The 20,214-nt window shown below is 43.5% G+C and overlaps 1 protein-coding gene across 4 annotated transcripts in view; it reads left to right on the top strand.

Moving 5' to 3' along the window:
* TEAD2 (TEA domain transcription factor 2) overlaps window positions 1–7,451 on the top strand; it is a 77,132-nt gene extending 69,681 nt beyond the window's left edge. For all 4 annotated transcript variants that reach the window (XM_075280205.1, XM_075280202.1, XM_075280203.1 and 1 more), the window contains one exon: window positions 4,273–7,451. In XM_075280205.1, coding sequence (XP_075136306.1) covers window positions 4,273–4,386 — 114 coding nt within the window. In that variant the 3' untranslated portion in view covers window positions 4,387–7,451. The remainder of the gene's footprint in view (window positions 1–4,272) is intronic.
* Window positions 7,452–20,214: the final 12,763 nt, after the last annotated feature.

Below are 20,214 nucleotides of genomic sequence, written 5' to 3'. Positions count from 1 at the left end.
CAGCATGTGACGTTGGCGGCAGGGAGGGCAGTTCCTCCAGTAGGCAACCAAGTTCTCACCGGTCCACACAAACGAGGGGCACACTGTCTAAGGTCTGGGACACCTTGATGGCACCCCCTCGCCAAAGTGCCGCCACGGAGGGTCCTAGTGTCACCAGGCGTGAGAAGTATAGGCGCATGTTGCGGGAATACCTTTCCGACCACAGCCCTGTCCTCTCCGACCCCTCTGCGCCCTACACGTATTGGGTGTCGAAGTTGGACCTGTGGCTTGAACTTGCCCTATATGCCTTGGAGGTGCTGTCCTGTCCTGCCGCCAGCGTCCTATCTGAGAGGGTGTTCAGTGCAGCCGGTGGCATCATCACTGACAAGCGCACCCGTCTGTCAGCTGAGAGTGCCGACCGGCTCACTTTGATAAAAATGAACCACCACTGGATAGAGCCTTCATTTTTGTGCCCACCTGTGTAAAGCACCCCAACATGAAACTCCATGTCTGTACTCAACCTCTCCAATTCCTCCGCATCCTCATACTCATCCACCATAAGCATTGCACAATTCTGCTAATACTAGGCTCCCTCCAACATGATTTCCCCCAACTCTGCTGGTTAGAGGCTCCCTCCACCCTGATTTCCACCAACTCTGCTGGTTAGAGGCTCCCTCCACCCTGCTTTCCCACAACTCTGCTGGTTAGAGGCTCCCTCCACCATGAATTTGCCCAAACTGGGCTGTTTAGAGGCTCCCTCCACCATGAATTGGTCCAAACTGGGTTTTTTAGAGGCTCCCTCCACCATGAATTGGTCCAAACTGGGCTGTTTAGAGGCTCCCTCCACCATGAATTTGCCCAAACTGGGCTGTTTAGCGGCTCCCTCCACCATTAATTGGTCCAAACTGGGCTGGTTAGAGGCTCCCTCCACCATGAATTTGCCCAAACTGGGCTGTTTAGAGGCTCCCTCCACCATGAATTTGCCCAAACTGGGCTGGTTAGAGGCTCCCTCCACCATGAATTGGTCCAAACTGGGTTTTTTAGAGGCTCCCTCCACCATGAATTTGCCCAAACTGGGCTGTTTAGAGGCTCCCTCCACCATGAATTGGTCCAAACTGGGCTGTTTAGAGGCTCCCTCCACCATTAATTGGTCCAAACTGGGCTGGTTAGAGGCTCCCTCCACCATGAATTTCCCAAAACTTGGCTGTTTAGAGGCTCCCTCCACCATTAATTGGTCCAAACTGGGCTGGTTAGAGGCTCCCTCCACCATGAATTTGCCCAAACTGGGCTGTTTAGAGGCTCCCTCCACCATGAATTGGTCCAAACTGGGTTTTTTAGAGGCTCCCTCCACCATGAATTGGTCCAAACTGGGCTGTTTAGAGGCTCCCTCCACCATGAATTTGCCCAAACTGGGCTGTTTAGCGGCTCCCTCCACCATTAATTGGTCCAAACTGGGCTGGTTAGAGGCTCCCTCCACCATGAATTTGCCCAAACTGGGCTGTTTAGAGGCTCCCTCCACCATGAATTTGCCCAAACTGGGCTGGTTAGAGGCTCCCTCCACCATGAATTGGTCCAAACTGGGGTTTTTAGAGGCTCCCTCCACCATGAATTGGTCCAAACTTGGCTGTTTAGAGGCTCCCTCCACCATGAATTGGTCCAAACTGGGGTGGTTAGAGGCTCCCTCCACCATTAATTGGTCCAAACTGGGCTGGTTAGAGGCTCCCTCCACCATTAATTGGTCCAAACTGGGCTGGTTAGAGGCTCCCTCCACCATGAATTGGTCCAAACTGGGGTTTTTAGAGGCTCCCTCCACCATGAATTGGTCCAAACTGGGCTGTTTAGAGGCTCCCTCCACCATGAATTGGTCCAAACTGGGTTTTTTAGAGGCTCCCTCCACCATGAATTGGTCCAAACTGGGCTGTTTAGAGGCTCCCTCCACCATGAATTTGCCCAAACTGGGCTGTTTAGCGGCTCCCTCCACCATTAATTGGTCCAAACTGGGCTGGTTAGAGGCTCCCTCCACCATGAATTTGCCCAAACTGGGCTGTTTAGAGGCTCCCTCCACCATGAATTTGCCCAAACTGGGCTGGTTAGAGGCTCCCTCCACCATGAATTGGTCCAAACTGGGGTTTTTAGAGGCTCCCTCCACCATGAATTGGTCCAAACTTGGCTGTTTAGAGGCTCCCTCCACCATGAATTGGTCCAAACTGGGGTGGTTAGAGGCTCCCTCCACCATTAATTGGTCCAAACTGGGCTGGTTAGAGGCTCCCTCCACCATGAATTGGTCCAAACTGGGGTTTTTAGAGGCTCCCTCCACCATGAATTGGTCCAAACTTGGCTGTTTAGAGGCTCCCTCCACCATTAATTGGTCCAAACTGGGCTGGTTAGAGGCTCCCTCCACCATGAATTGGTCCAAACTGGGTTTTTTAGAGGCTCCCTCCACCATGAATTTGCCCAAACTGGGCTGTTTAGAGGCTCCCTCCACCATGAATTGGTCCAAACTGGGCTGGTTAGAGGCTCCCTCCACCATGAATTTCCCAAAACTTGGCTGTTTAGAGGCTCCCTCCACCATTAATTGGTCCAAACTGGGCTGGTTAGAGGCTCCCTCCACCATGAATTTGCCCAAACTGGGCTGTTTAGAGGCTCCCTCCACCATGAATTTGCCCAAACTGGGCTGTTTAGAGGCTCCTTCCACCATGAATTGGTCCAAACTGGGTTTTTTTAGAGGCTCCCTCCACCATGAATTGGTCCAAACTGGGCTGTTTAGAGGCTCCCTCCACCATGAATTTGCCCAAACTGGGCTGTTTAGCGGCTCCCTCCACCATTAATTGGTCCAAACTGGGCTGGTTAGAGGCTCCCTCCACCATGAATTTGCCCAAACTGGGCTGTTTAGAGGCTCCCTCCACCATGAATTTGCCCAAACTGGGCTGGTTAGAGGCTCCCTCCACCATGAATTGGTCCAAACTGGGGTTTTTAGAGGCTCCCTCCACCATGAATTGGTCCAAACTTGGCTGTTTAGAGGCTCCCTCCACCATGAATTGGTCCAAACTGGGGTGGTTAGAGGCTCCCTCCACCATTAATTGGTCCAAACTGGGCTGGTTAGAGGCTCCCTCCACCATTAATTGGTCCAAACTGGGCTGGTTAGAGGCTCCCTCCACCATTAATTGGTCCAAACTGGGCTGGTTAGAGGCTCCCTCCACCATTAATTGGTCCAAACTGGGCTGGTTAGAGGCTCCCTCCACCATGAATTTGCCCAAACTGGGCTGGTTAGAGGCTCCCTCCACCATGAATTGGTCCAAACTGGGGTTTTTAGAGGCTCCCTCCACCATGAATTTGCCCAAACTGGGGTGTTTAGAGGCTCCCTCCACCATGAATTTGCCCAAACTCTGCTGGTTAGAGGCTCAATCCACCCTGATTTTCAAAACAAATGTTGGTGCCAACCTCAACTTACTACAAGGGCCAAATTCACTGCTGGTGACAAGCTCTCCTCACTGCAAGTGCCAAATACACATGTTTCAAGGTGTTTTCCTACTGTCAGAGAGGTGGTATTGAGTGTGTAAAGTGTGTAGTTGTTAGGCTGTGATGTTGGGGTAATAGAGGGTCTTTGGTGTGTTAGATGCCCCCAGACATGCTTCCCCTGCTGTCCCAGTGTCATTCCAGAGGTGTTGGTATCATTTCCTGGGGTGTCATAGTGGACTTGGTGACCCTCCAGACACGGATTTGGGTTTCCCCCTTAACGAGTATCTGTTCCCCATAGACTATAATGGGGTTCGAAACCCGTTCGAACACACGAACATTGAGCGGCTGTTCGAATCGAATTTCGAACCTCGAACATTTTAGTGTTCGCTCATCTCTAATCACGAAGAACAATTTGTCCTGTAAACGTTAAGACCTCATATGGGTTTGAAAGCAGAATAATAAAAAAGTTATGAGGTTTGGAAGGGGGGGGGGGGAGTCAAAAACGTAAATCGAAAAATGCCTGTAGCGGGAAGGGGTTAAGCAGATTCTGATGCGTATTCCTATGTGTGAACACCCCCTTCATTTTTCAGTACTGAAGTAGTAGAAATAATACATTGTGTTATGAAATAGTTTTAATGAAACTATTGTGAAATGTAATGATATACTTGTGTAGTTCCATATATGCTATATATATATATATTTTTTTTTTTTTTGGGAGGGGGGGTAGGTTCATGAAAAATGAATCTCTTATCATTCATTTTGTGTAGAGTCTATAATTGTAGATAGTTTTGTGATTTACATCTAAATTTTCTTATTGCCTTTTATCTTATTTAGGTGGTTACAAATCGGGACACCCAAGAACTACTTCTCTGCATAGCTTATGTTTTTGAAGTGTCTACCAGTGAACACGGAGCTCAGCATCACATCTATAGGCTGGTCAAAGACTGAGATGTAAAGAACCCTTCCCCGTGACTTGATTGTGTAGGACTTGGCTGTTATAGGCAATTTTGATGGCATCTCGTATTCTCCACAATCTTCTTGGGAAAGGAGACTTAGAAAATGGGTATGGGACCCTTAAGTGGATGCATGGACATGAGGGGGAAGGGCCACAAAACCACAAAGACCTCACCCTAACAGAACCTTCTGTGTTATGTTTTGAGCCAAAAGGAATATATATAAATATCTATATATATAAATATAAATATATGTTTGTGTGTGATACAGTTTCCATACTGGGGAAACCATGTAGAAGCCGCAGCTGTCATAAGGTGTTTTTGTTTAATTTTTAATGTTATTTTTATTTTTTACATTGTGTTGCTGCCAAGTGCATCAGTTCACGGTACGGCACCAATTTATGAGTAAGGTGTGGAAGACTGAGTGGGATCGGAGACTTGTATGAACACTCCTCCTCTCTCTTATTTTTTTTTTTTTTTTTTAATCCAGCTTCTTTGACCCCACTGAAATGTAACTTCTGCACTTTCCGTGGTCGAAACCTTGTAGCTATAGCCACCAATTTTTTTTAGCCCACTAAAGATTTTTTTTTTTTTTTGTTAATAGTAGGCTTGCACAGTATTTTAATCTGGTTCACTTTTCAACCTTGTGTTGTGTGGCCAGCTACTAAGACTAAAATGTCATATTTAACATATCAGGGAGTACCGGAAAGCAAATTCTACTGTGTCGGAGGTTTGGTGCCCCATCCAAACTTAAGTGTGTGCACTTAATCTCCATCATGGACTTGTGAAGTTATATGGAAGTCAGAAGGTGGTATATAATGTGACTTAATAACTCTAAAGCAGTTCTACTTGCCAAGAACATGTATATTTTTCAACAAGTAGCCAAGACATGATTAAGCTTTGCCATCTGGGCCTGGTAATGTCTAGTTAAGTAGATGTGAAAGACCAATTGAAGTTCGGCTTTTATTTTCAAGTAGTGTAAAATACAGAAGATAGTGGATTCCCAAAAGTGTCATTCTGCCACCTCAATCTGAAGAGAGACTTGCCTGCTATGAAGACAACTTACTGAAGATGTTTTATATTGACCAGTTGGACTATTGTAAAGTATTGAAAGAAATGTATAGTGACTCTCACACTGGTGTCACAAATTCAGTGCCTAAAACAAAAATGAAAAAGACATATATATTTTTTGTATTGAAAAGTCAACTTTTTCCCTAAGTGGATTTTATTTGTGCCATGTAAATGACAAATTGTACTTAAATCACAGCTTACATCCAGTGTATTCTTCTCAGCACTCCCGAAGAAGGCCAGAATGTCAGGTGAATGAGTATTTAAGGGTGATTCTTATCTTTCCAAAGCAGTAAGTGGATTTTATGGAATTGGAATGATGACGGGATTGGTATTTCTAGTATATTCTACAATGATGAGTGTGCAGATCTGAGTGCTTGAAACCTTCCACATAAACAAAAATAAAATTGGGGCATTTAATGGTCCACAAGACTGTTTATTGGAGCTTTAGAGACCTCAAAATGGTCATTGTAATTGAATGTGCTCTTGTATGCCACTACTGCATGGACTGAACAAACCTTTTAAGAAAGAAAAAACATTGTGAACAGCTTTAGGTCTTCAATTATTTCGCTGTTGGGAGTAAGCTAAAAGGCAATGTGAAGACCCCATGCAGCAAATTGGTCAAACCAAAGATATACTATGTGAATCTACTGATCATGGGTTCAGTTCTTGTTTTTTGTGTTTTTTATTTTTAACATTTCGTGGGCACTATTTTATGTTTTTAGCAGTGAGGTTTGGTTGAAACCAAACCTAAGCCACCTGAGTTTAGATTGATAGTGCATTGCTGAAGAACTTCATGTACGGAGATGTGCGCTGACATACAGTTGAAAAATGGAATCACTTTTCATCCTGTGTCATTGATTCTTCTAGAATAGGTCATGGTTCTTCCTTAAGAATCCTTGTATTTATTGTGTTTAAACCATGTGGGAAGTTTACAGGAAGGAATATATGTGACTTGTGAGAAGGTTAATGGGGAATCTGGACATGTACGCAGAAGAAGATATTTATAAGGGTATTTGATATCCTAGACACTGGGTAGGGTTAACCACAAAATTAGTCAAGCTCCATGCTTAGCAGTAAGCAAAGATATGTTATCTGAGAACCTAATTGGTCTATGTGTTGTATTACATAGCTGTATCTTCCTAAACAGAGATTTCAGCTAAATGTTATACCTATGTGCACCCAAGCGTCTCTTTTTTTCTACCCCTAAACAATGAAGGGAATCCAGCAATATAACTTTAATGTGGCATTCACTATTATATACTGTTTTTACAATATATACTGTGTATGAATTGTGTATTGTGTCTAAATTTAAGATATTTGAATTGCATTGCACTCTGTTATTTAGCCAAGTGCGATGCTCAAAAACATTGGGGGAACTTCTTATTGTGGTTTTCAGTAGTTCTTCAATGGAGCTTCCTAATTTTTGCCAATATGAAGTTTTGTGTGCCAAGAAAACTAATGTCTTCTATTGGAACATAACCTACCTCAAGTATCTTAAGTTTTGACTGGTTCTGGACTACTTTACATGCATATTTGTAGCTTATTTACCAAAATATATGGTTATTGCTGTTACTGGTTTCCCTTAGTGTGTCAAACATTGTCTATGATATGGGTGGTTTGGTGAAGCTTTGGTCACCGCACTGATGAGGCGCTTGTCTTCAGTGGGTAGTTTCAATTCCATAAATTTTACATTCATCACAGATGTTCGAGGGAACAAAGTTTTAAGCACAGTTTTACTGCCATAGTGGAAATGTAGTCACTGAAGTTCCTATATAAGTGTAAACCTATTAATGGACAGAAAATAATGAATGGTAACAGGATGAAAGGAAGAAAGTGTTTAGTGACCCCATTTAGCATGATTCTTTATTTCCTTCATTGAAGTACAGATGAATTTTCAAATATCATCCTTATTGCTCTCATTTTTAAGGAAAACCATTGTACACAGGAGAAAAGAATACGGTGGACTCTAATGTATGCCTATGTTTGTATTGTGAACAAAACTTTCTTAGTATATAAAATTATTTTACAAAAATTGGTTGCAGATTGTTTTATTTCCCCGCAGATTAATTAGTTTTATTATTTTCTATGTTAAAGTGGGTTCATAAGACTGCTTTCTTCAAGAAGCTTGTTAGCATAGTGTTTTCTGACTGGTCCTTGACTGACGTTAGGTACTGTGGGATACTCCAATGGTGCCACTATAGCTGTCTGGGAGACTACTCCATATCACAGCTTGCCCCACTTAGATGCCACTCAAGGAATTGCACCAGCCACTTAAATTCATGCTACTCTGCACATTTGAGGGTCCTCATGGCCACTACAATACTATCTCTCATGGATTTCTGACTAGTTGAGCCATGACAGCACCCACAGAGAGGATCTGCCCCCCCTCCATGGACAGGAAGCCTATGGTACAAAAAGGTGGCACCCCTCCTACCCCTTAGTTGTTCCCTGTCCCTGGAGGGAGACCTATGTGTGTGGTGTGGGGCAGGCTTACCTAATGGCATAGGAAAGAGTTGGTCCTGGTAGGGGTTGCCTCTATTCTTCCACAGGTGGCTGTTAGCTGTCTGGAATCAGTGCTGTCCTCCCAGCTATGCGCTGCTGGTGTTCCAGGCATGAGGGTTCTGATATCCAGGCAGAGGGAATGCATTGCCGCTGCTTTAGGCCCCAGGAGTTCTGGGCCTGCAGGGGTACACATGGAGGTACTGGCTTTGAGGGGTGTGACTTGACAATTGAGAGCGTGGCTTCTGGTGGAAAGGGCGTGGCCTACTGGCTGAATGCCCATATAATGCAAGTTGGGGGATGGTGGAGCTGCTACTGAGCAGTTTCCTGGCCCTCCCTGGATTGAGAAGACTTCTCTACAGTATGGAAGAACAGCAGCTACAGCTACAGTCCCAGTCTCAGCAGCTACTGGCAAAAGGAAGACCCCAAGAAGGAGTACCTCCGCCTTCCTTGGTATTCTAGGCACAGTCATATTTTCCAGTAGACGACACAGAAGGGTTGCTCAGAGCCATTCAAGCGACTGTGGGGATTGAGGACTCTAGACCCTCCTGTTCTATGCAGAACATTATCTTTGGAGATTTTGAGGATGTCAGCCCTTGGGGGTGGGCTGCCTACATGGGAGATCAGGTATTCCAGGGTTGCTGGTCAAGGAGTCTTTCTCAGGCCACCTCAAATCAGTAGGAACTAGTGGCAGTTCTGGAGACCTTGAAAGCCGTAGGTTGGGATATTCGGAATTGCCATGTCAGGAACATGTCCGACAATATGACTATAGTTTTATATATAAACAGGCAAGGGGGATGAGGTCCCTTCCCCATATGAAAATAATGGCCCGGATTCTACATCTGTCAGAGCTTCTGGTTCTTTTCTTGTGCAATATCAGGGGTTAAGATAATTTCAGAGCAAATTTCTTGAGCTGTCACAGTCTCAGTCAGAGCAGGTGGGAATTGAACCCGTCCATCTTTTCAGAGATCACCAGGGTATGATCTCTTTGCTAGTCAGTCAAGCAAGAAAGTGGACATATTTTTTTTCCCTAAGCCCAGAGAAATTCTCCTTTGGGGTGGACACTGTCATATAAGTGGGATTTCAATCCAGCTTACATTTTTCTCCCTTCTTTCTCATTTCAGCAGTTCTGAGGAAGATCAGGGTGGATAGATCAAGCGTCATTCAAATTGTCCCCTTTTGGCCAAGGAGAGCCTGGTTTACCAGGCTAAGGATCCTTTCTATTTTGGACCCTTGGATTCTACCAGTCAGCCAAGACCTTCTATGTCAGGGTGCCATTCTCAAACCAGAGTCTAGCTACTTACATTTGATGGCCTAGAATTTGAGCGGAGATTACTAGCCTCAAAAAGGTTTTCTCAAAATCTCATTACCACTCTTCTAAAAAGCAGAAAACCAGTCACTAATAAAATATATGCTATCACTTGGTTCCGTTTTTTTTGAATTTCTAAGCGGAGCTTAAGGATATACCTAGAAATCAGATTCTAGAGTTCCTTTGGAAGAGGCTAGAAAAGGGGCTTTCTACCAGCACTTTAAGAGTCCAGGTTTCAGGCCTTAGTGCTTTACTAAATGTTAAATTGGCTAACGATCCCTGGGTGATTAACTTCATCAAGACGGCCTCTAGAAGTCAACCTTTTATATCCAGAATTCCTTCCTGTGACTTGAATCTAGTTCTGTCTACCTTAACTACTAAACCTCCATTTGAACCACTGGATTCTATCCATATTAAAAATGTATCCCTGAAAGTCATTCTTTTCGTGGCCTTTTCCTTGGCACTTTGCATTAGGAGAATTACAGGCTTTATTTGTTAATACACCCTTTAGGGCTCGTTCACATGGAGTAAACGCGGCGCGCATTGTGGCGCGTTTACGGCGCGTGTATGCCGCGTTTTTTTACGGTGCGCAATTACGCCGCGTTTATGCGGCGTTAACGTGGCGTAATCGCACACCGTAAAAAAACGTGGCGTACACGCGCCGTAAACGCGCCACAATGCGCGGCGCGTTTACTCCGTGTGAACGAGCCCTTACTGTCATTAGAAATGACAGTAATAATTAAACCAGACCCAACTTTTTTTGACTAAAGTAGCCTCAATATTTCATAGATCTCAGGAGATAGTACTCCCCTCCCTCTGTGCTAATCTGAGTAATGCAGCAATTGGAATACCACTGTTTGGACGTAAGACGTTGCTTAATCTGATATTTATTCTCTACTTCCTCCTGGAAGAAATCTACTTCCCTTATTGTTCTCTTTTCAGGTCCCAACAAAGGGAAAGTGGCCTCTAAATGGCTAGGTAGGTGAGACTAGCAATCTACCTAGCCTACAGGCTTTGCCCCCCTCCCCCCCATATGTGGCTGCTGCACCTTTAACGTTACCATGCCAACTTGGGAAGCCTTTGCAATTTCATAGGCTTCCTGACTTGGTCCAAATAGCAGCAAAGGCGGCCTATATAAGACCCCTCCTTTCTGATACAGGGGCTGACTAATTTTAATTTGCTTACTAGCTTGGTTCCTCAACTGTGAATACCTGATTGATTACTGACTTCTCGCTTGCTCCTTGGATTCCCTTTTTGCCTCCTGATTCTGATTTGGATTTGTGTTCCTTCGTTTGTTTCCCAGATATTGCTTTTTTTTCTACTTATCACGTTCTCTCCTGGTGTTTTGACCCTGCTGGTAGGACCTTTCTGGTCTCTTTGTAAGTTTTAGTGAACTATGTGTTGGTTCCCACAGCAGTACATTTATCTGTTTGATGACAATTCAGATTTCCAGATCCAGCACAAGTCCATCTCTTCATGTGGCAAGTTCTGGTGAAGACGTCTGCCTCTACTGCTCACAGTTATCAACCACTTACCCATGACACTGTTATTTACAGCTTGCTTAGCTTCTCAAGAAAGTTCTCATTAATTAATAATACAGAGGAAGAGGAATAGTACAAGAGAAATAATACTATTTCATTATATAGTTGTGTGCACTTTGTAGTAGTTTCACTCTCTACAGGCTTCAGCACTGATTCTTAGTAATCGCAGAGCTTGTGGTTGAAGACTAGCTGCTATGTCACCCACAGACACAACACAGAAAATAGGAGGAGAATCTGATCTCTAACATACTCTCATTCAGAAATATCAGCAGGTACATACATGTGAATGTAAATAAAGCATTTGGTGTGAGACAGAAACATACTGTACTATTTAGCCCCATATGATGCTGTCTCTGTATGTATCTCCTTCAGCTTTGGATTATTTCTTCCTACTCCATAGACTTCTATGCAAAGTTGTATATGATACCTTTGGAAGCTGCAATTCATCCTGAAGGTTAATTTAGGAAGAGAGTGATTGGAGGAAAAAAAGCACTTTTAACTGATAATATACACTCACCGGCCACTTTATTAGGTACACCTGTCCAACTGCTCGTTAACACTTAATTTCTAATCAGCCAATCACATGGCAGCAACTCAGTGCATTTAGGCATGTAGACATGGTCAAGACAATCTCCTGCAGTTCAAACCGAGCATCAGTATGGGGAAGAAAGGTGATTTGAGTGCCTTTGAACGTGGCCTGGTTGTTGGTGCCAGAAGGGCTGGTCTGAGTATTTCAGAAACTGCTGATCTACTGGGATTTTCACGCACAACCATCTCTAGGGTTTACAGAGAATGGTCCGAAAAAGAAAAAAGATCCAGTGAGCGGCAGTTCTGTGGGCGGAAATGCGTTGTTGATGCCAGAGGTCAGAGGAGAATGGCCAGACTGGTTCGAGCTGATAGAAAGGCAACAGTGACTCAAATAGCCACCCGTTACAACCAAGGTAGCCAGAAGAGCATCTCTGAACGCACAGTACATCAAACTTTGAGGCAGATGGGCTACAGCAGCAGAAGACCACACCGGGTGCCACTCCTTTCAGCTAAGAACAGGAAACTGAGGCTACAATTTGCACAAGCTCATCGAAATTGGACAATTGAAGATTGGAAAAACGTTGCCTGGTCTGATGAGTCTCGATTTCTGCTGCGACATTCGGATGGTAGGGTCAGAATTTGGCGTCAACAACATGAAAGCATGGATCCATCCTGCCTTGTATCAACGGTTCAGGCTGGTGGTGGTGGTGTCATGGTGTGGGGAATATTTTCTTGGCACTCTTTGGGCCCCTTGGTACCAATTGAGCATCGTTGCAATGCCAAAGCCTACCTGAGTATTGTTGCTGACCATGTCCATCCCTTTATGACCACAATGTACCCAACATCTGATGGCTACTTTCAGCAGGATAATGCGCCATGTCATAAAGCTGGAATCATCTCAGACTGGTTTCTTGAACATGACAATGAGTTCACTGTACTCCAATGGCCTCCACAGTCACCAGATCTCAATCCAATAGATCATCTTTGGGATGTGGTGGAACGGGAGATTCGCATCATGGATGTGCAGCCGACAAATCTGCGGCAATTGTGTGATGCCATCATGTCAATATGGACCAAAATCTCTGAGGAATGCTTCCAGCACCTTGTTGAATCTATGCCACGAAGAATTGAGGCAGTTCTAAAGGCAAAAGGGGGTCCAACCCGTTACTAGCATGGTGTACCTAATAAAGTGGCCGGTGAGTGTATATTAAAATGTTTCTGATACTCCCTTGTACTATTGATATATGCAAATATGGTTGGAAAGTTAGTGACAGTTTAAAGGGATTCAATCATTAAAACTGAATTTTTGCTCCCTAAGGCTGGTCTTACACGGCCGTAATGTAAGTCCGCAAATGGTCCGCAATTAAGGGTTTTCAATTGCGGACCATTTGCAGACACATTATATTCAATGTGGCTTCTTACACCACCGGATATTTTATCTTTGGTGTGGCCGGGCTGCAACCATGGTCCGCAATTTATAGGTCATATCCGTAATGGCCGTGAATTGTGGCACTGCAAGGACTCGCCTATAAAACTATGGGCGAGTGCAGCAGGACATGGACATGTGTGGAGTCTATGTTGCCGATCGGTCGTGTAAGACCAGCTTAACACGTAGGAATAGCCTTAAGAAAGGTTATTCTTTTCCTACCTCTAGATGTTTTCTCTGCGCCACTGTTCTGCAGATATCCCAGTTTTCATCGGTATGCAAATGAGTTTTCTCGCAGCACTTGGGGTGGTCTCCAGTGAGAAAACTCTCCAGCGACAGCCTCTTCTTTCTCTGGAACGCCCTCTCTGCGACGTGTTCTTTGGATGGCTTCTTCTGGCTTTAAATGGGACGCATGCGCAGAGCCAACTGCGCATGCCTGCGGCCATTTTCTAGTGGCCGCTCACACGAGTGTACTGTGTAAGAGATGCTTGTGTTAAAGATGAGATTTCTAGTCATAGACAGTAACCATTTCCTACTCAGCACCATACTGTTATATCATAATAAGAATATAATTAACGCTCAGCGCTGTAATAGTATGCTGTCATGCTGAAGGCACTGTTGTTGTATTACACAGTCAGGACATGATTATATCACAATTATGTTGCAGTATATATGGAGTTGTCATGTGCATGAGCCCTAGGATTTAACAGAGTAATTTTATATTGCTTACAAGCTTTTATTAATAAGTGATTTATTCAATTTGCTAGTGAATGTCTTGGCAGATGTGACTGGTCTACTACCTTCTAGCATGGTGGAAACTACACGCAGCTGCTAATCTGCCAAGACTACAGTCAGACACAACAAAGTCACTTACTGGTGTAAACAGGGACCTCTCTGATTTCTGGATAATCCTCTAAAGTGTCACACATTGGAAGTGATGATAACAAGATAATGGGCCATAACTGAACACAAAGGCAGAGGGGAAAAAACCTTTCCCGCCCCAGATTGTGTAAATGCTTCATTTACTCTAATCCAGTTATTCAGGCTGAGTGCCAGATATTAACAGACATTAACCCCTGCAGGGAAATATCATGTGTGAGTATGACTGTATATCCTTTTATATCCTTTAATACAAGACTAGAGCAACTACCTGGTGCTGCCCATGTAGGATTAAAGTACACAACTTGCTACTGACAGATAAATAGTAGAGATGAGCGAACACTGTTCGGATCAGCTGATCCGAACAGCACGCTCCCATAGAAATGAATGGAAGCACCTGTGACACTGACCTTGCCGGCAGCCGGCCGGCGTCACAGGTGCTTCCATTCATTTCTATGGGAGCGTGCTGTTCGGATCGGCTGATCCGAACAGTGTTCGCTCATCTCTAATAAATAGGTAAAAAGTAAAAACTGGTCACTCCTGGAGACTGCGTCAGATGAAGTTTGATTTTCTGCTGGTATAATACAGGTCATATTTATAGTAATATTATGGCTACAATTCCCATGGTGTAATGACCTGAAGTAACTCTATGCTGTATTTATCTCCTGTGGATACAATCTATGCTGTATTTATCTCCTGTGGATACAATCCTCTGATAGCAAAGAACAGTAGCTATAGTGCTGCAATTTTCTGACAATGTATGTCAGTAATTCTATTATCAATGAAGTACCTGCAAGCTTCTGTTGGCTAATATTGGTTTACATGAGTGATAATGGCTGACAACAAAGAACAACAGTGAGTGGTGCAGTCCTTTGATAATGGTGTATGTCAGTGAGGCTATTAAGAGTTAAGGACCTGAGAGCTTCTGTTTGGTGCAGATTGGTGGTGCATAAAGAACAGACATCAGAAAGACAGAAATTCTTCTAGTATTTGGGAGTGTGGGAGGAAAGCCACACAAACACAGCAAGGCAGTACCTCACACAACAACATAGAGATATGTATAATAAACTACGCTCAAAAATATAAGCTAAAATATTCTTAATTGTTGGCTTAGATTATACATATATAGAGGCATATATGGGCCACAAAAAGAACATCTCTTCCACAATGACCCCATCAGTCTCCCAGGAACTCTATCCATTATGGCCACTATGGCTCCTGTGCTTCAAATATAATGTAACATTTACAGTGCTGATCTCCATATATTGGGAAGATACACTTTATGAGCCCCCTAATGCTCCTGGCTCCACAGGTAGAACATAGAAACTCCTTTAGACAAATGAGTCAAATTAAACAAACCTTTAAAAGGGTTAATAAAAAGGGTTTGTTTTTAATAACAGCATTACTCTTGTCCTTAGACCGTGTCTAGTATTACAGCTCTGAATCATGCACATGAACCAACTGCCATCCATCTTTACACTTTAAGGCCCCTTTACACAGCATTGAATCCAGGGCCATTTTAATATATTGGGGGCCCTGTTCAAACTTTTTAAAGTGGGCTCCCCCATAATTGAATTTCCCCATAACCAGCCCCCTTATTAGGACCCCTGTCCCCTTAACCCCCCCCCCCCCCCCCCCCCCCCCCCCAGAGAATACTTGCCTAACCTCGTTCTCATGGACCTGCAGGCTCTGGCTGTAATGATCTCTGTAGCTCATTGCAATTCCCTTCTGCAGACATTATCAGCCAAATGACACAGAGTTGAAATCAGTGCCTGCATCCCGAAACAGCTGTCAGCACCGGAAATGCGTCTGAGGGGACCCCCCACAACCATAGGGCACCGTTGGCCATATGGTTAAAGCGGCCCTGGGTGAATTAGGTCAGTTTTCTGGAACTACTATTTCTAGGAAGGTCATTCCAGATAATTTATCTATAAAGGTGCCACAGCGAACACTAATATGTTGGGTGGTATAGAGTGCCGACAGTACATCAGGGAAATGTGATGCCAGTAAATTTAAGCTGCGTGGAGATGAATGGTATATCTAATGAACGGGCAATAATTAGGAACTAGTGCTCCTAAGTATGTTCATTCCTGGTTACTTTTCCTGCCCAAGGCCTTGCATGTAACATGTTGTCTGATTTACATAATAGCTTAGGAATAAAGACAAAAACTGTATTCTGTTATGATGTTGCCACAATAGATGGTGACTACATTGAATTGTGAATTCATCCAAGAATCGTTTTCCGACTATATTCAGTATGTGATGTCACAACCGTTGCATTTAACCTTATGTGAGACTATGATGATATCACAGTGTGGTAAAGCTTTCATGTAAAATGATGATGTCACAGTATTGTTTCTGTGTGTTTATATAGCTTTTCTACTGATATCAGAATAGTTATTGTGTTGATTCACTTAGTGGCTGTTGACTAAATGTATGCACTACTGGAGCAACAGTTCCAGGGAGAATACCGCTGTGGCAGATGTGAGCATGTTATCCATCTGGAAGCTCAAATTAGAGATCTGGAAGAGCAGAATCTTGAGCTGGAGGGACATCCGGAAGACCAGGCAAGGAGCAGAGGGAATAAAGATAGATTGGGTGGAAGGGGATTCAAGAAAAGGAAGGCTACTCCTGTTTTTGTTCGGCCAAATAAAATTGTCAGGATGGGTGATGATTTGAGGATATCCTTGTCAGAAATGGCAGCCCTAGCGGATATTGCTCTCCCTAATAGCCAGGAGGGTAAAACAGATAGAATAATGGTTTGCTATCTCTCAGGGTTTGGCATGTGTTGGAACAGGTGGATAAATTGTTGGGAGGGGATAGGGAAGCTGTCATGGTCCATGTGGGTACCAATAACAGAATAAATGGTAGGTAGAGGCTCCTTAAGAATAATTTTAACAATTTTTATTAATGATAAATCCATAAAATATGTGACTTTTTGTCTGAGCCCACAGACATACAGCATACAGTACAATCTGCTTTGTCACACCTCAGCCATCCTGAAATCTAAACTTTATCTGCAACTTAACTCTGTGTAATGTTGAGGCGTTGAAAGCAGAGCTGGTTCTCTACTGATCATGTTGTGACCACAAGCAAAATTCTTAAAAGGGTGCCCTAAGTCTTTTTTTTTTTAACACATAAGATTTGTCGAGCAGCTCCTGACATGCAAACGAACACAGAGTCCACCTTGGTAATTCAAATCAATAGCTGTCAGCAAGACAAACTTAACAACAAAGAGGTTCTCCAAGTCCCCACTGAGTCTGAGAATTGGGTTATTTTTCTCCCATTGTGAATTCTGACTGCAACTAGGCTGAATATAGGCATGTCGCTTGGTGAATAGACAAAAGCAAGCTCTCATTCTCTTTAATAGGAACATCACAGATAGCTGAGTATGGAAAAGTGGGTTTGTGTGTCCCCCAAGCGACACACCTATATTCAGATTTACTGGGTGAATTCCCAGTGGGGGTATCAGCAGACAGCACCCCTCCCCCCTCCCCATCAGTCAGGTATTTATCCTCTATCTTATGGATAGGGGCTAAATACTTTTCAGAACATTATTTCATTATTACATTAATATAACAAGAAGGCAGCAGCCAGGCCAGCAGTGCTAAAATCCTTTCTGAGTGTAACACCCCAGAGTGGGTCCTGTTGCTATCTTTATCTTCTAACTCAATGTCATCTTATGTATTTTTCCCAGGTCCTCCATCAATGTGCATTCAATTTAAAGTTGTATTACATGTAATGTGCCTGGTTCACTTCACCACTAGAGGATAGTAGAGTAATCCTGTCCCCTGTAGATAGACTGGGGAGCAGATAGAACCATCAGTTAGTTGGTTAGTTGGAAGAGTTGAATTCTGGTGGTAGTGGATTGAGAATCCATCTTGGAGTTACTAGAAGTCAAGTTCCCTGGCACAACTGAGAGTCAGAACACAAACAGAAACAGCTTACCAAAGGAACAAATATATGGTCAGCTTGCCAGCACAGCAGGGTTGAGTTTGGATGAAGCAGTTTGCCTGCCACTTAGATTCTAAAAGCCTGCTGGAACCAAGACCAAACCTGAATTTGTTGGAAAACTGTTTATTTCAGTAAAGCTGCTGTTCAACTTCACCTCAAGGTCTGGACTAAAGTTATTCCTCAATCCCTCAATTATCCTTCCTATTTATTGCATCAGAGCCAGAGCCCAGGGGTCTAGCCGTATCAAGATAAGAGCACCATGACACACAGTAAGGATTATATGGGGCCGCAACATACCACTTGCCACTCCTACACTTGTGAAGAGTGCCATAGAAGACCCTAGGGGGAGGCGTATCCGTTGCATGAGCAGTGACAAGGAGACCTCAGCATGCATCACGTCAGGTCAATTTACCAGCAGAGCGACATTACCTGAGGTGACACATGCAACCCAAAATCTGCTGCTGACTCCCACTAAAATGAACAGGAGTCATGAACTACTTTCCTCTCCACATGATTCGTGTGGATACTGTGCGGAAAACACACGGACCCCATTATAGTCTATGCGGTCCACATGCTTTCATTGCTCACTGCTTTTTTAATGTGTTTGGTATTCCGTTCGGGGGGTCCCCAAGCAGACTCCCCGAACAGAATACCGAATGCAGACGTGAACCAGGCCTTAGCAGGCTTGCACACATGTGACATCAGTAGTAAGGTTTCATAATCTCTTAAACTTGTGTTTAGCCACACCTCCATGCCAGGGTGCCCTCCTCCACTTACTCCCTGAGATGAGAGATGAACAACTTATCCTTATCCGGGAAAGAGGAATCCGTTTCCTTACCTTGGGAGAGCTATGTGCCTCTGCCTGCTCTGAAGGTCAGACCAGTGGCACCCCCTTCCTCTCTATGTCCAACCAAAATGTCTTAAAACATTAAAACAATAAACATCATCTGGTTGTGCACAGCTAGAGAAAAACAATCTGCCCTCTGACTCCCTTCCCACTTACACTCACTTATACACTCGAACCAATGAGGTAGAATGATAACACAAACATAAACACAACATCCACTAAAGGTTGCAGTAAATGCTCTAATACATACACAATGCTACATAGCTTATGCTATCACAAACGTATTATACAAGGTGTGCCACAAAAGAAACAAACCCTTTTTCCTTCTGTGGTTTGTACAGATTGATGCTCATTGGATCCCATTCATCAAAACAGATTTATTTTTAATTGATGTAACTCAGACATCAATATGGTTTTCTGGCAGACCCATTGATCTGTGTGTCCACCAAAACAGACAAAAATAAGACATATCAGGCTTTTATTTAATAGACTGTTTTTTCTGTCCTTTAAACAAAAAAGACCTGTGAATATCCCCATTCATTGTCATTGTTTTAAAAATGTCTGTATGACAATGGCTTCTAATAAAGCGTCCATCATGTGGGTGGTTTTCACAGTTGTATGCATAAAGCCTTAGCCATAACAGTAAATCTGTCTTTGTTGCCAGGACCACATTAACAGTGCAGTTTATAAGCTTTGAAACGGGGGAAATACAACACATCGTTCTACTATTCTCCATTACAAACCACACAAGAGAAGCAGGGCTCCGAATTTTGGATTGATCTTAGGGTGTAAGGAAGTATTATGGGTTGTTAAGTGGCGACATCTACTGGTAAGTTTACAGTATGCAGTTCTTAACGCAATAAATACTGAAAGGTAGTGACTATACTATTTTCACACTACTCCTTATGTGCACACTAATGTGCAAATACTGACATGTTTTCTTTTTTTTTTTTTCATGTAGATTGTGAGTCCAAATAAGGCTCACAATGTACATTTTTCCCTATCAGTATGTCTTTAGAATATGGGATAGAAATCCATGCAAACACAAGGAGAAAATGCAAACTCCTTGCAGATTGTTTTTTGCCTTTGGCGGGATTTGAACACCAGGACTCCAGCGCTGCAAGCCTGCAGTGCTAACCACTGAGCCATCATGTGGCCTCCTTGACATGTTTTCTTTTAACCAGGGCTTATCGTGATTCCACAATTACACCTTTATTGAAACGCTATCAGCACTTTTCAATGCAATTCAATACAAAATATACTGCATGGTTTTTTTTGCAAGACAGTCTATGTCACTGTATGCACGTTTTTGGTGCCTTTTGGACCTGTATTAGGATTCTTAAAAATAGAATTAAAGCTAATTTGCAGCAAAAAAATCCAAAGTTATCTTGCAAGAGATACTAGTGAGTCCTGCCAAAAAGGAATCGGCAGATCATTTGCCACAGTGTTTGCCAGTGTTGTTTCCCTGTCAAACTACTGGTTAATGGTGGTTCTGAATGTGAGCTTCCCCGTCATATGGATATTGTGAACCCATAAAATCCCTCTAATAGGACAAAATCAAAGTGTGCCATGTGTGTCCTTGCCCTGCTGAAAGAACAGAAGAAAAGCTGCAGAAGTAGATAAGCTTGGATAGGGCTAAAGGAGCACCAAGTAAATTGGCTGATGGGATGGAAATACTGGGGAAATAGCAAACTGTTTTTATTGATTTTGGATTTACCCATAATCCGCAACATGAAATACCAACAAATGACACCAAACCTATTTGAAAC

This window comes from Leptodactylus fuscus, chromosome 6, assembly GCF_031893055.1.
Source record: "Leptodactylus fuscus isolate aLepFus1 chromosome 6, aLepFus1.hap2, whole genome shotgun sequence".
Classification (NCBI taxonomy): domain Eukaryota; kingdom Metazoa; phylum Chordata; class Amphibia; order Anura; family Leptodactylidae; genus Leptodactylus; species Leptodactylus fuscus.
The sequence above is the reverse complement of the archived record's forward strand: the minus strand, read 5'-3'. Positions and strand labels throughout refer to the sequence as shown.